Below are 16,962 nucleotides of genomic sequence, written 5' to 3'. Positions count from 1 at the left end.
TGTCACCTTGTTCTCATGGCAAACATGCAGAAGGGAAAGGAAAACGTCTCTGCTCTTACAAGGGGCTAGACTTAGGAGTCCCAGGGTGGTGCAAACAGTTAAGGAGCTCACTGAAAGGTTGGCAGTGCAAGTCTACCCAGAGACACCTCAGAAGAAAGACCTGAGACCCCTAGAGTCACCTCAGAAGAAATGGCCTTAAAAATCAGCCATTGAAAAATCCTATGGAGCACAGTTCTGCTCTGACACTCATGGGGTGGCCACGAGCAGGAGTCAAACTGGTTAATAGAGTTAGGAAGGCAGCAGACAGAATCCCTGCTGAGGACCATCTTAGGATCATGTCTGGACGGTCAGCGAATGCCCATAGACTATGAGAGCAGGCACATTTCTCCAAAGCCCCCTCTTACCTCAAGTGGTCCTGCCAGGATTCCAGTATCCTTATCTATGGCTCATCCTTCCTCTTTGAGTAATTCACAAGCCATAAGCTTTGTAACCACTTTGGAAGATGCAAGCTAGAAGTTGGGCAGAGGGAAGTAAGTTTTCAGAACATTCTTGAGAGATAGGTGCACAAATCCCATTACTAGTAAAGGGATTTGTGGGTGTAACTTCCATGCATTGCTTTGAGGTTTCATTCCATCGTTTACTGCAATTCAGTCTGGAAAAATAAGAGAAATCACTTCATCAAGGTGGTTTGAAAGAGACTTTAAAAAAAAAAAAAAACTCCTTTAAGATTTAAATATTTTAAACTGCTTTAAGACTTAAAGTATTTCCGAGAATGTCATCCCTCATGATTTTGTTTGCATCTCTTCTTTTGGGCAGAAGATAGTTTTGGCCCTGGCAGTATTCCTAAAAAGGATACCATTAATACATTGCAGAGGGCCTACTTCTCTTTGAAAAAGAAGCACTGTGCTCAACTACCTCTCCAGGGGGTAATAAGCAAACTGGCCAAGGAGAAAGTCACCAAGCATATTGATTATTAGCTAGCCTGACGGTAAACTAAAGTTGCCAGACTTCTTTTATATTTATGATGGCAGGTCTTTTCAGTTAAATTGCAAACTGGTTGCCAACCAAGGACATATGTATAGAGGACTAATGACTACCTACAAAGGGAGTTGTCATTCGTGAGTGAGTGACCATAGTGAATAATAGGTAATGAATGATAAAGTCCGCATGCCCTGTGCAGTCTTGGCTAAGTCGTGGTTTACTTAGGAAACTTTGAGAGCCCAAAGTCCTTCAAGTGAAGACTGTAAGTGTCACTAGCAGAGAACAATGCCATGGGTGCTCTAGCTCTGTAGTTACACATGTCTGGGTCTGAGTCCCAAATTTCCTTTTTAATGGCTATGTGGTCTTAGACAAGCCGCTTGACTTTTCTGTGCCTCAATTTCCTTATGTATGCAACATAGAGTATAGAACCACCTCATAGGAATTAAATGGAGAGTTTCCAGGCTCTTCAGAATTCTCCAGTAGCATCCTACTTCATTCATGTTGGTGGTGGTGGTGGTAAGTGCTGTCAAGTCAGGTGCAACTCATAACGACCCTGTATATGGTTTCCAAGGAGCAACTGGTAAGTTTGAACCACCGACCTTGCTTTATCCCACAGCACCGCACCAGGATTCTACCTCACCCATCGTAAAAGGCAAAGTTCCTCAACATCACCCACTCTGAACAGTCCCCTTATCATATCTGTTTCCCTCCATTCTTCCTTCCAACCTGGAATGTTGTCCCCCAGATGTCAGTACAGATGGCATGCTCACTTTCTTTAGATCTTAGCTCAGATGTTATCTATCACAGAGGCCAGACTACATTACAACACAGAAACAAAAGAACTTCCAGCTCCCCACTTCCCAGTCCACTGTCAAGCCTTAACCCTCTACTCTGGCTTCCACTTCGGTATCTAGCTTCTATACCTCTCGCTGGAATATAACTTTCAGGAGGGCCAGGACCCTGTGTTGACTGTCTTATGTCTGGTACATAGGACAAACCTGGCATTCACTTGTTGTCAGTTGCCATCAAATCAATTCCAACTGCTGTGAGCCCGCATGTGTAGAGTAGAACTGTGTTCCACAGCATTTTCAGGGCTGTGACCCTTCAGAACCAGACTGTCAGGCCTATCTCCCAAGGCGTAGCTGAATGGGTTCAAAGAGCTAACCTGGCAAGTAGCTGAGGGTTTAACGATTTGCACCACCCCGGTACTACTAAATAAATACTGGTGGTGGTGGTGGTTGAGTGTCGTCACTAAGTTGGCTCTCAAACACAGTAACCCTGGGTTTTGGAGGCTGTAAATCTTTATAGGAGTAGAAAGCCTCATCTTTCTCCCATAGAGCAATTGGTATATTCAAAGAACTGACCTTGCAGTTAGCAGCCCAGCTCATAATCCACTATGTTACCAGGAATCCTACAATAAATACTGCGGGAATGATCACTAATGAATAAATGATGCCGTTAAACTAATTAGCACAATACTTGGCACATTGTCATCATCACTAAGTGTGCTCATTTGCATATGACATTTTTCACTCCTGTTTGCAAAGGTACCCTTGGAGCTTGTGCAAGTCCATGGTTAGCCTGTGTATTTTAGCTATAACAGTTCCACTGATAGGTGCCTTGGTGCTCTGTGGGTTGAGCTACTAATCACAAGAGATCAGCAGTTCAAACTCATCAGGCGCTCTTTGGGATAACGATGAGACTGTGTGCTCCCGTAAGGATTTTCAGTCTTGGAAACCCTAAGGAACGGTTCTTCTCTGTTCTATAAGTGCACTGTGAGTCAGAATCCACTCAATTGATAGTGGATTGTGTTGTTTATTCCACTCCCCACAGGGTTGGCACTTTTGGAATTGGCTACATTTCCCACGGGAGGTCTGGCATTGTTGACTTAATTAGCAGCTGCGGGGGCAGGGAGCCCCAGCCCTGACCCTTCCCATCATCCTACCTGGTCTCTGAGCCAGTTTTTCCATCATCTCAAAGGCCCTTGTGAATCTGACCACAGGCAGAGGCACAAGACCCAGCAGGCTTGCCTGCCTCCTCCCACTGTCTAAGCCCTGCGCAGGCTGAAGGCTTCCATTTTCAAAGGGAAGGACCAATCTCTTCCTCGGGTTATGTATCGACACGCCTGATCTTTAAAGATACCCCCTGCTCCTGGGGGCCTGCTCAGCAAACACAGAGCATCGTGGTCTCCATGTTTGCCTTCTTTGACAAGCAGGAGCTGAGCAGCTCTCTGGGAAGTGTTGCTGACATATTGATTGACTCTCTTGTCAGGTTGATCCTCTACCAGCCAATGAACATGGAAGGTTCTAAGTGGCATCCAGCAGGGCCCACACATACCCTAATTACTATTGCAGACAGCCCCCATTCCAAGCTGCCACTTTCCAAGGCACGTAATCTCCCTGTCCTTGTGATTGCCGGAGAATTCTTAGCCACCTGCAACCAAGCCCACTCCTCCTTTTCTCTCGCTTTGGCTCCCTAGGAGTATTTTGTTTACTGCCCCCAGCCTAAACACATAGTCACTTCAATAAGAAAAAAATCACCCTAACTCCATGGGGCCCATTTATTATGGTTGCTGAAATCCAAGATTGGTCCGTCCATCCCTAACCTTGGTTCGTTGTCAGGACCATGTGTAAGTTTTTCCATTGAGTCAGGTGGGCACATTCAGAGTTGGCTGCCCAGTGACTTTTTAGTGGCCCAGGTCCCAGGTCATACCTGGAGAATATGAGCGCCCCTCCTCCCCATTCTAGATGAGTCCCCTGCTCCCGCTGAGGCTCTCTGTGGAGCAGAGGACGCTACATCATAATGCTGTTGGTGTTAAATGCCTTTGAGTTGGTCCCAACTCATAGCAAGCCTGTACAGGGTTTCGAGGAGAGGCTGATGGGTTTGAACCACTGACCTTGTGTTTCGCAGTCCATTGCTTATCCTACAGTGCCACATCAGGACTCTTCACACCATGATACATTGTGCATTATGGCTGTCAGGAGGGTGAGCAACATGAGTGAGAAAGCTTCACAAATTCATATCACTTCTGACCCTGAGATGGTCTGAACAGGACCTTCTGGGATAAGCTGCTAGAGTATTAGTGTTGTGGGCAGGCTACCATCCCACTAAATCCAAGACCTCTTGTTAGGTAAAATGTAATTTCATGTGGCCAGTGTGTACCTGAAATCTTAAAGTGAAAAAGCACTAACACTGGTTATTCGGAGGCTTCTCAGCTTTGTGCGTCTGGCTCTGATAATGCATCAAAATGGAACATGTTATGGAATGAATGTTTAAAGAGCTGGGTTTTCTGTTGTTCATCAGAACAAGTGGAGTGCTTCTAAACATGCATTTCCCCCTGCTGGGTTTTAAAAAGAACCTGTACCCACTAAAACTTAAAGGAACACACAGAGACTTGCTATCTAAATGGCATTTCCTCCCTTCCTTACAAGTGGATATATCAGTTAAGATCATCTTAGATAATGTTGCTATAACAAAGAACTCCAGATTCTCATCTTAAAACAATAGCACTTGGTTTCTCACTCATTCTTTATCCTATCACCAGTCAGCTGTGCCTCTGACCTATGTTATCGTCAGTCAAGACCCATGCTGACTACGTGACAAAGGGGAAGATTGTATGACAAAGCATGTGCTGGCCAGCTCACGTGGCCTCACCTGAACTCAGCAGGCTGAGGTAATAGATGCTGAATACGGTAGATAACCATTCATCTACGACAGTGAGATTATCATAAGTTTTGAGACCGGCTCCTTTGAAACCAGGTCACTATGAAATAAGAAGCACAGAACCTCTCACTGTAACCTGTCTCTTACTGGAAAATCACCATGTTGTCAAGTTTCCACAGTCAACAGTTTCCTAGTCTGTGAAATGGGAACTGTAACAGAACCTATCTCAAGCATGAGCATGAGTCTTCAGTAAACTAAAGCCTGTAGGCTCTCAACTACAGTGGTTGGCCATAGGTAGCAGGTATTGATGCTGTTGTTGTTAGCTGCCATAGCGTCACCTACCACTCATGGTGTGACCTTATGTCCTGCCTCATCCCCATTACACAATGTTTAAGTACATTATTGCAACTATTGCTTCAGGACATTTTTTTAAGGGTCCCCTTTTTAAGGATCCTTCACTTCACCAAATGTAATGTCCTTCTCTAGTGGTGTGTCCAAAGCAAGTGAGCTGAACAATATTCTTTTGTGATCCATAAGGTTTTCACGGAATCATTTTTTAAAGTAAACCACCAGACCTTTCTTCCTACTCGTTAGTCTGGATGACCCTGCTGATATTTGAAATACCCGTGCATAGCTTCCAGCATCACAGCAGCATGCAAGTAACCACAGTTCAACAAACTTATAATCAGAATAGTGGTCTCTTTGCAGACTTTCAACCAGAGTTGTTTTCTTCCATCCTTTATGCCTCTGTATTATGTATTTTTTATTTATAAGATTTTAATGTCTTACAATCCAACACCCTGATAGATATTTACGAAATGTCTGCTATATTCATGATACTATACTAGATTTTCCAGGGTTTTCAGATATGTAGCATCACTCTGGCCCTTAAGGAGCCATTATTCTATCCATAAAGAGAAACCTTTACAAAAGGTAAAAGGAGGAATTGATTGAAAGACTTATTTCTCAGCCAAAGCCTGTAGAGCAAAACTAGCGGCAGAATAAGAAACAGGTGGTCATTAATCAGGAAGTGCATTTACGTCACTGCTCCCAGGAGTCTTTTCCCTAAAGACACTGAAGTCCCTCCCACAGGACAAAAAGATGCCCTCGTTTCCTTATTCCAGCAAAAAAGGAAGCATGGCTGACTTTGGGTCTGTGGGGGAGATGGGAAAAAGTATAAACAAAAGTCTATTCCAGACATTCTCCAAAGCACAAGAGGAGGTGGTTATACATCTGATATAATTCTCACTTTATTTGCTTAAAGTTCAATTCAACAATAGAAAATATGCCCAAACTTGAGTTTCATTTTTGTTGCCTGGCTTCTGCTGGAAGGACAGAGCTTATGCGCAACAGATGTAGCTTTCCCCCTTTTCCCATCTCCATCATGCTTTCTTATTTTTCTTTTCACTTCTGGGAGTTATCTGAGAAGTTACTTGTATCTGGGAGTTATCTGAGAAGTTACTTGTATACTCTGACCCAAACCCTTTTCACCTCAGCTGTGGTTTTCTTGTTTTCAGAAGATTTTTTTTTTTCTCTCTCTCTCTTCTATAACGAGATTCTCTAGAACCCAAAACAAAGAGGTGGAGGTGGGAAGGAAAGCATTTTCAGAAACCGAGAGAACACAGTCTCCTGAAGGTCCTCTTCCTGTTCTGTAAGATTATTGTTTGGTTGCTCTTCTCCCAAAGCTGACGACTGCAGTATGTTCTGCACCTTGGAATGACAAGAGTGGGTACTCTAAGAGGAGAGCATTTGTGACAAGAGTTTTCACATCAATGGGGCGCTGGGGAGGTTGTCAGCTTTGCTTGATGGACCCAGCACTTCCTTATATAAACGTGGAAATCAAAGCTTTGTTAGACTCCAGCCCTAGCTGCACCTGTAATGTCTGCTGTGCCTACCTCAAGTCACAGAAAAACCAGCCTCTAAAGAATAGAATGGTATCTCCGAGGCAGAAGCAGCTGGCTCTAGGCAAGCCCTGATAACCCAATAGGATCATTTATATATATATATATATATATAATTTTAATAGCTAATTCCTTGGCTCCCTTCACCTGGTAATTACCAATCAGAAGCTATCGTTATCTCGAAGCGGCTACGATTAGTTCTCATTTTCTGACCTCTGTGCATGAAAATATGTCATTATTTGAGGCAATAGAATCTGGTCTCTTCAAGCAAGTGACCTACATATAACGGATAAACTACAAGAGAAAATTAGGTGTTACCTTGACGGAAAGTGTACAGTAAATGTCACTTATTAGTATTTATCATCTCTAACACTGGCAACGGCGGGACTCATACTTCAGAGTAATGTATACAATGAGACCCTGGTTCTGAGAAGAGGACATGTGTAAGAAAAAAAGGCGCATGGATAGATACCCAGGCACCTTATTCTCGGACCATCAGTCTGAGCTGCATTGTTTGAAGATCCGTTTTTAACCTTAATAGAATGCAGCCTGACTTTAAGTAGTGGCATGCAGAATTAATTGCTGCGTGAACAATTTCTTAAGCATTGTTAATTGCGTTTCCTGTGGTTAATTGTTTCTTCCATCCTGCATCAGACTCCAAACCTCTCCCTGCTAACAGCCCTCAGTGCTGCAAACTTAGCAACAGCATCAGCTGTGTCCAGTTGAAAAGCTGAGAGACAGGGACAGTTATTGTTGTATGGGAAAATATGCTGGGGAATCAACTCCCATTAGTTCACAAGTGAAGCATTTCTAAGAGGAGGGCTTTGAATGAATACAGGTGTTTGGATTTTGTCTTTTACTCAGTAAGGGCCACTCACTAAGAGCCCTCAGAGATGGGGTGTACTGTAGTTGATAAACTCATTGTGGGCACAGGAATGAAGTGACAAGGGAGGTGTCCAGAAGGAAGTTTGTGTCTGAAGGTTAAAGTGCACATAGAAATAAACAAGAGTTGTACAAACTGCTTGTTCCCTTAGCAAAGAAGAGGCTGTGTGGTAGAACTCTTCATCTCACTCTATCAGCAGTTCAAAACTACCAGCCATTCTGCGGAAGAAAGATGAGGCTTTCAGCTCCTGTAAAGACATACAGGGTTGCTGAGTCGGAACCAAGTTCACGGCACACCACCACCACCACCATCAGTTGGTACTGGAGCAGTGGTGGGTCAGTGGTAGAGCTCTTACCTTCCATGCTGCAGATCTGGGTTCAATCCTGGCCAGTGCTCCTAAATGCAGATACCATGTATCTGTCAGTGGATGATTGTATGTTGTTATGATGCTGAATAGATTTTGGCAGTTACCAGACTAGAAAGACCTTCTGGTCTACTTTTTAAAACTCTGAAAAGTTGATCACAGTGGTCCAGTCTTGCTGTGCACGTAACCACCATGAGCAGGGTGTCAAGTCGGTGATCGCTAATCACAGTAATATGCACTAGTAAACTGTGTGTGTGTGTGTGTGTGTGTGTATGTGTGTTGGCTTGAGAAAGAGAGAAGAATGAAATTGAGGGAGATGGAAATAGTATTTTCAGGAAGGGACCCTTTTCCATTCCTTCATTTTTTTTCTACAATGTGTTGAGTGTTGTCAACTTATGAATTTGCCATGGAAAGTAGAAATAATCATGAATATGGGATGGAAAGGAGAAATATTTTTTAAAGTTTAAAAATAGTTAAACAGTTTGGTAGGTGAGCTTTAAAATGGGCCAATACAAATACAGAGAGTGCTGGCTCCATTGGTATTCTGGTGAAGGTACACTCAGACTAGTGGGCTGGCACCATTTAGTAGCCTCCTTTAGAAACTGATTTACATTTGGGGAGAAACTTTGCTTGTCAATGCCTCTGGATGACCAGCTTAAAAACAATTCCACCTGGAAAGTGGGAAAGGTTGGCTGGGATGGACCGGTCCCCTTAAGGTGACTGTGATTCCAAAGGTGCATTTTCTCCTCTGCCCTTCTCTGCCCACCATGGGCATCCTCTTCCCTAAGGCTGTGGCAACAGCACCAAAAGAGGAGGCCTAAATGCCCAGATTCCTATGCCTGCTGTATTTAGCTAATCCCTCCGGCCTGGGGCAAGACAGTTTTGAACTGCAGCTTCCTTAAAAGGCAACTGCTTAGAAAAGGCACCTGGCCCTCCCCCTTGACATTCGCATTGCTGAATTATCTATTCATATTTTCATTACTTTGTCTCTCCTGCAGCAATGCATCTGCTCGGACTCAATTGGCAACTCCAGCCGGCAGATGGACACACCTTTAACAATGGGATAAGGACCGGCTTACCAGGAAACGATGATGTGGCAACAATGCCATCTGGAGGCAAAGGTGAGGTTACAGCTGCTGCTTGCCCTCTTGAGGTCACAGGAAAATTCAGAGCTCTCGCCAGCTGGTTCAGGTTTTCTAATCCAAATCTTGGAAGGTATGCAAAAAGGAGAAAGATGGGGGTGGGGTGTGAGGGGAGGAAGAAGCCTTGCCTTCATAGGTGCCCCCATTACAAGCTGTTTGCTGTTCCTGTCTGTTAGCTGTGTTTGGCTGGAGTTGCTCAGAGCTGTCATGTTGCCTGCTCGGAGCAATGTGCGTACCTGTGCTATCTATAGTAACTGGCAGTGGCTGGAACCACTCGGAAGCCTCTCAAGGACTGGGTAGGACCAGCAGCAATAGCAGCAGCAGGAGAAAGTCCTGCCTAATCAGAAGGCAGAGAGTATCAGGCAGCACATTCCACTAGACTAGAAGATGCAGCCTGGAAAGATGCAGCCTCCCTGGGGAGGAAGCACCGACTGGCATGACATAAAAGAGAAATGCTGTTCCGCTTTTACAGAGAATAGAAAGGAGTTTTGACAACTGGGGAACAAAGCTTCTCTTCTCAGAACAGTGAAGGGGACAATAGAAATGTTTATTGAATCAGTTAGGCAACTGTATTCTTACAGGGGGAAAATAGGTGCTAACAAGGTGCTAAGAAGGAGGAGAGAAAACAGAACCTTGGGGAGGTGGGGACAGGGAGTAATTAAAAGACCACAGCAGCCAATAGTACAATTAGCTGCCTGGCACGGCACAGTACACTTCTTTCAAATGGAAGTCATCAGTAGCCGAGGCTGCATTGAAGGGCTTCTCCAAATTGAATTGTCCTCTCTGCCTCTTACATAATAGCCAATTGACCCCCACATTTCTTAAAGCATTCCTCAAAGATAATTCCAAACAAGGACTATGCACTTACTGAGCATGTTTTGTGCCAGCAGGTTGTGGGTGGGTAGAACAAACAGTTAAGCACTTGAGCCAAAAGGTTAGTAGTTTGAACTCACCCAGAGACACCTCGGAAGAAAGGCCTGGTGATCGACTTCCAACAAGGTCAGAGCCTTGAAAATCCTATGAGGAAATCCAGCTCTGTACACATGGGATCAACATGAGTCGGGATCAACTTGATGGCAACAGGCTACTCTGGACCAGCCTTGTATAACATTAACAGCTCTCAAAAGAGGAAAATCACTTTTCAGACACTGAGGCCCAGAATATTATAGGAATTTACTCTAATTCAAACAAACAGGCAGGTACAGATTTGATCCAGTTCAGAGTCCTGTGTGATTCCCATTAGTCTTTGGGCAAGACATTAGTGTTTTCCTGAGATTTTCAAACTAACAGTGGAAGGGGGCATCTATTCCATCTCCATCCCACTATCTGCTCTTTATAAAGTGTCTTAGAGAAGATCAAGAATTCGTCTGCCCTGAGAGTTGTACATTAGTCATCATGAGATGTTAATGTTTCTTAAATTATTCTCCCTAGAGCTGTCCTAATGCTTCTAGTATGACTTAGTTATGGGTCTTTTTTCCCATTCCTTGAGAATCACTGTACTCATCTGTCATAATCATAACACTAAATTACCTTTAAGTAAGCATGAAAGAGTTTTATCTGAAGATGAAATTATATGCTTTCTATTATCGGGTAAGAAAAACGAGACATAAAAATGAAAACTATATTTTGCCTTCACTGACCATGCTCTGCCTTTGCTGACCAAAAGGCCAGGAACCAAATTTATTGGCTTTGGATTTGTAATCTGCTCACCCCCAGTTCTTAACACCATCTGCTCCTTCAGTTTCCTTTATGTAAGTGGCTTTGATCCAGGGGGCATTTTTTATTGTTACAATTGGGGGATTGCTACTGGCTTCTAGCGGATAGAGTTTAGGGGTGCTGTTAAACTTTACCATAGCACAGCTCCACAACTAAGAATTATTCTGTCTAGGAGGTCAGTAGTACCATTGTTGAGAAACTTTGCTTTAGGAGCCTGTGATGCCCTTTCTATCTATCTATGCCTGTACACTATCCTTCTAGAAAAACTCAGCAAACCCATTTGGATGTGAATATGCATGATCTACCACCAGGCACAAAGAGCTCTGGTAGCGTAGTGGTTACGAATCGGGCTGCGAACCTCACGGTCAGCAGTTCGAAACTACCAGCTATTCCGCAGGAGAAAGATGAGGCTTTCTGCTCCCGTAAATATTTACAGCCTCGGAAACCCTGTATAATCGGAACTGACTCCATGGCACATAACAACAACAGGCACACTGGTACATTTTATGTGTCTATATATCCTGAAGTTATATCCAAATACCTTTCCAATAGTATCCTGCATGCCTTGGCCTCCATAAATGAGACCCAGCCACTCCTCCGTTTTGGGTGCAAGCTCCAGTGACAAATCCCATATGCCTTGGGCATCCCACATCAGCAGCGCTGGGCAGAAAGCAGGAGAAGATTCCCATCCGAGAACAAGTTTTAACCTAGAGTATGATGTCTCTAAGTTTCCATGGCATCTTTAGAAACACCTGAATTTTTCCCCCACAGATGTTAACATGCTTTTTCAAATGTACAAATAATATAGCATCGTCAGTTTAGATATTTTCCAGATGAGTTATGAGATAGACAAAATCTTTGCTAAATCATTGACCAGTGAATTTTGATTAAAGGACATTCATAGAAAAGTGGGAGAATTTAAAATTGTTGAACTTTGATTTAAAAAAAAAAAAAGTCTGTTTCATCCATACACACCTATAACTCTTTTAGGGTAAGTGACCTTAGGGTTGAATTTCTTTACCCAGTGACCTCCCTTTTCCCCCTCCCCTATTCTATACATTGAGATTAACCTGAATCAATTGCAGTCAACCACTTTTCCAGTGTTTTGGAGAGGAAATCAAGCTTTATTGACAATAAGTTAATTAAATAACATGCACACCTTTTTTTGTTGTGTTTTTTTTTTTTTTTTTTGCATGGTATATGATAATCCTTCACTTTGGTAATGTTTTAATCAAGATACACCACACATTTCCAGGGAGGTTAATCTTATTAAGCAATTACGGGGTAAGTTTCCTACAGAAGCAAATTAAAATGTAAGCAAAACACCAGCATGTGAGTCCCATCTAAGATAGCACATCGATAGAGATTTCATTACAGGGTCTTTAGGAGTGTTTACATTCCTCAGGTTTGGAAAGGATTCTAATAGACAGGCAGCCTACACACTCTGATATGTTAGTGGAAACAAAGCACTTGATTAATTAGTTGAAAAGAGTATGTGCTTTGGGCTTTGTCTTCTCTTCCTTTTTCCATTTGTTGTTGTCCGTTGGTTATTTTTCTCTCACTCCTCTCTCTATATCAATTAAACTTTACCATGGTTGGTAGTTGGGTTTCACATCAAGAAAAGCAAGCACACACATGTCAGAATCACTCTCCATCTCATGTGTATTTCTACTTTAAAAAGGGATGAACTCATAAATCTTCATTACATGGGCACAGAGCACTCTTTCTACAGATCTCGGATTAGATAAGCCTAGAGAACAAAGGTTCAATACAGAATTCTGGCTGCTCCGATGGCATAAGGGAATCCAGTTTGATTGGTTGGACCCAGAGCACAAGGTTTTAAAGACATAATATGTACCCAGTTTATGCGCTGATTTTATGAAACAATAAACTCTGAATTCCATGGATCATTATCAAAACCTATTACTCATTTTAAATTAATTGTGTCCTCCCAATGAGGGGTCATTGAATTGTAATCCAAGGACCAAAACTGGATAGTCATTATTATTTATAAGTAAAGATTTATTGGAACAGAGCCATGCTCTTTGGGTTACGTATAATCTGTGCCTACTTTTACATAACAGTGGCAGGGATGTAGTTACAACAGAAATTGTGTGATACTCAAAGCTGAAAATATTTACTGTCTGGCTCTTTACACACAGTTTGCTAACTGCTTTATATCAAACCCATTTCTGTGTGGCACTAAGAGTTAATGCACAGGACTGCAAGGTCAGTGTGAACCACAAGATGGGTGGTTCAAGCTCACCAGCTGCTCCTCAGAAACCCTCTACAGGGTTGCTATGAGTCATAATCGACTCGATGGCACTTAATAACAACAACATCAACATAACACAAATTTTAGCTCTGGTAGCATAGTGGTTATGAATCAGGCTTACCTCAAGGTCGGCAGTTCAAAACTACCAGCTGTTTCGCGGGAAAAAGATGAGGCTTTCTGCTCCTGTAAAGATTTGCAGCCTCGGAAACCCTGTGTAGGGTCACTATGAGTTGGAACCAACTCCACAGTACTTAACAACAACAACATGGGTGGCACTGTGGGTTAAACATTGGGCTGCTAAGTACAAGGGTGGCAGTGGTGCTTCAAACCTACCAGGTGCTCTGTAGAAGAAAGAAGAGGCTGTCTGCTGTGCTAAAGATTTACATTATCAGAAGTCTATATAGGAAACCCTATGTAGCACTCCTGGTGTGGCACTATTGGATCAACACTGGACTGGGAACCACAAGATCAGCCATTCAAACCCGCCAGTTGCTCCTTAGACACCCTATATAGTCACTGTAAACCCTATATAGAAACTCTATATAGTGTCAACTGGATGGCACTTAACAGCAACTGTTTAGGGTCACTCTGGTAGCGTAGTGGTTACGAATCGGGCTGCGAACCGCAAGGTCTGCAGTTCGAAACTACCAGCCGCTCCACGGGAGAAAGATGAGGTGATCTGCTCCCGTAAAGATTTACAGCCTCGGAAACCCTGTTCAGGGTCGCTATGGGTCGAAACCGACTCGACGGCACTTAACAACAACAACAACAAATGAGACAGAATCAGTTCTGTGGCTCTGTGTTCTTAGAAGAATAGGCGTCTTGGTGGCACAATGATGAAGTGCTCAGCTGCTAAATGGCAGGTCAGTTGTTCAAAACTACCAGTTGGTCTGCAAAAGAAAGATGTAGCAGTAAAGATTTGGTGGTGGTGGTGGTGGTTATGTGCCGCAGAGTCGGTTCCGACTCATAGCGACCCTGTACAGGGTTTCTGAGGCTGTAAATCTTTACGGGAGCAGAAAGCCTCATCTATCTCCCGCAGAACAGCTGGAAGTTTCAAACTGCTGACGGTGAGATTAGCAGCCTGACTCGTAACCAGTAAACTACCTGCATTGGGAACTCTAAGGGACAGCTCTACTGGGTCCTGTGTGGTCGCCAGGAATCAGCATTGACTCAGTAACAAGAAGTTTGGTGTTTTAGGTTAGAGAGAAAAGACAAAACTCCCAATATATATTTTTTCCTTCTTGACCAACTGTGGATTATAATCTATTCTAGGTAACTCATCATTAAAAGATCCTCTAGTATAAGGGGACGCTGGAATCAGTCTGAATGGATTCAAACGCTAGCTTCGTCACTTAGCAACTACTTAACCTTAAGTAGGTCATTTATTCTCTCAACACCTTGATTCCTCAGCTGTGAAATATTGCTTCCCCACACGCTTGCTGTTCAGAAGACATGAGATAATACGTATAAAACCATTGTTGTTGACATTATTGACGTCACAGACACCATCATTACGTCTCTCTGTTGATCCGTTTAACATGTGTCCAAGGAATGCCAAGATGTCTTCAGAATGTCAAACTAGATACTAAGACACATAGCTCTTCATCTTGTTCGTTTACCTGCTAAGAATGAAAAGAAACCACAGATGAGGATTTCTTTCCCAACATTTGCTTGATGAGATCAGTGGGAACCAAGATTTTCCACTCACAGGGCCAATGGCAGTGCCATATTATTCAATAAGAAAGCTAAGCACAGGCTTACTTGTTTGTGTTCACTTGCTAATCTGTAGTGAACAATTTCATATTTTTTCACCACATCAAAGATTCTGCTTCTAGGTCGGGCTGGCATCTGTTTCTCTTTCAACCCCAGAACACCTTCTTACAGAAATCTAAGCTTCGTTTAGCATTTCCAATCCCTGGCAGGAACGAATTACTCAGTAATCAAGGTAAGCACAGACCTACTTGTGCTTACTTACTAATCTGTAGTGAACAGTTTCACATGGATTTCGAATCCTTCTCCCAACTATCTGGTCTCTGATACCTCTCGAAACACATGTGAAACTGTTCACGACAGATTAGTAAGTAAGTACAAATAAGCTCATGCTTACCTTGCTTACTGGGCAGTCTGCCCCTGGAACGTGCAGAACAAGCTGGCCTACTCCCCACAGCATTATTTGTCTTGCTGCAGCTTGAGCTCCATCACTGCCAGACTGTCTGTTTTAAGCCCCACCATGCTCGGTTTATAACTCAGCTGTAAACATTTATTTCTGCCTGGAGCACATTTCTTTCCTACCCTTTGATAAAAAAAAACAAAAAAATCAAAATTTCCAGATGGTATGCAAGTTGGAAAAAAATGGCAAAGACTATTATTCTGTTTAGAAACATGTTTTTCTACACTTGCCCTTTCAGCAAAAACTTCATAATGATTTTTACTAGTTGGCTTAAAGCACGGTACCAGGAGCCAGATTAGCAGGGAGGTTGGTAATTCCTCCTCTGGCTTCAGTCAGCCTCTCAGTGAACACAGCCCAGGGTTTCAAAATGATCACTTCTCTATACGGGGCTTTTGCAAAATCGGTGAAGCTCCCGAAGAGCAAGGGATCATTATGTTTGAGTCAAACATCATAATACGTGAAAAGACCACATGTCTACTGGCAAATACGCCAACTACCTACAGACCAATGAAACGGTTCCCTCAGTTTGGAGGCCATATTGTTCCACCATTTCTACAGATGGTGTTATAGATTGAATTATGTCTCCAAAAAGGATATCTTCAAGTAAGTCCTAACCTTTGAAACCTGTGAATGGGAACTTGTTTGAATATATGGCCTTGGAAGATGTTATCAACTAACATGTGGTCATTATGAGATAAGGTGGGTCCTAATCCAATATGGGAGTCCTGGTGTGGCGCTATGGGTTAATGTGCCAGATTTCAAAGCCATTTGAACTACAAGGTCAGTGGTTCAAGCTCACCAGCTGCTCCTCGGAAACCCTATACAGGGTGGCTATGGGTTGGAACCAACTCGACGGCACTTCACAACAACAACAATCCAATATGAGTACTGTCCTTTTAACAGAGGGAAAGAGAGACAAAGAGACAGACAGAGGAAGGGAAGGTATGTAAAGATGCACTTGAAGCCCCCATAAGCCCAGAGAGACAATGAACAAATCATCCCTACGTTGATTTGGACTTCAGTTTCTAGAACTTGTTGTTCTGAAATGCCACTGAGTCCATGCCAACCCATAGCGACCCTGTATAGGGTTTCTGAGGAGTGGCTGGTGAGCTTGAACCGCCGACCTTGCATTTCAAACAGCTTTGCAGTCTGGTGCATTAATCCACAGCACCATTCCAGGACTCCAAAGTGTAAGGGAGTAGAAATACACATTTCATTCAAAGTCCCTCTGGTAGTTTCGAACTGCTGACCTTGAGATTCGCAGGGCAACTTGCAACCACCATGCTACCAGAGGTAGATGACATATTTGTGTTCTTTAACCCTACTTTGTGATACTTTGTTACAGCAGTTAGTTCAAGGAAACTAACACAGATTTGTACCAGTTAAGAACAATTTATTAGAGATTGTTGGTTTCTGATTGCCACTCACAACCCTGTTCTGAGTCGAAGAGTTTCTTTTCTGCACAGCATCATTGTTGCTTGATGTGGATATTAATAATGGCATCCAATTTTCCTTCCTCTCTATAGGCCCTCACTCTCACAAGCCACATTTATCTTTCATAGCTGACTTGCACAGGTAAAAGCCCTTCCCCAGTGATCTGGTCTTTGATAGTTGTTTACATACAAAAGTCATTGATCCCTTCATAATTAGCACAGGGTCTGAACTTCAGTCAGCATAGTGGTTGGTTGGATGTATAAAGTCCAGAGTCTTATCCAGTCTGCCTTTCAATCCTCACTGCACATAACTTTAAATAAATCGGTTAACCTCTCTGAACCTCAGTCTTCCAATCTGAAAAATGGGAAAAACCATAAGCATATCCAGAAATCACATAGCAAGTAGTAATCAGTCAATCACATTTAGTTGCTGC

At 43.0% G+C, this 16,962-nt stretch overlaps 1 protein-coding gene across 4 annotated transcripts in view; it reads left to right on the top strand.

Annotated features, from left to right (window-relative positions):
- TENM2 (teneurin transmembrane protein 2) overlaps window positions 1-16,962 on the top strand; it is a 1,406,199-nt gene that overhangs the window by 1,105,312 nt on the left and 283,925 nt on the right. For 2 of the 4 annotated variants that reach the window (XM_006864842.1, XM_006864841.1), the window contains 3 exons: window positions 8,791-8,918; window positions 9,027-9,037; window positions 11,332-11,349. In XM_006864842.1, coding sequence (XP_006864904.1) covers window positions 8,791-8,918; window positions 9,027-9,037; window positions 11,332-11,349 — 157 coding nt within the window. The remainder of the gene's footprint in view (window positions 1-8,790; window positions 8,919-9,026; window positions 9,038-11,331; window positions 11,350-16,962) is intronic. The other 2 variants (XM_006864840.1, XM_006864839.1) reach the window with 1 other exon arrangement.

This window comes from Chrysochloris asiatica, unplaced genomic scaffold (assembly GCF_000296735.1).
Source record: "Chrysochloris asiatica unplaced genomic scaffold, ChrAsi1.0 scaffold00071, whole genome shotgun sequence".
NCBI lineage: Eukaryota > Metazoa > Chordata > Mammalia > Afrosoricida > Chrysochloridae > Chrysochloris > Chrysochloris asiatica.
The sequence above is the reverse complement of the archived record's forward strand: the minus strand, read 5'-3'. Positions and strand labels throughout refer to the sequence as shown.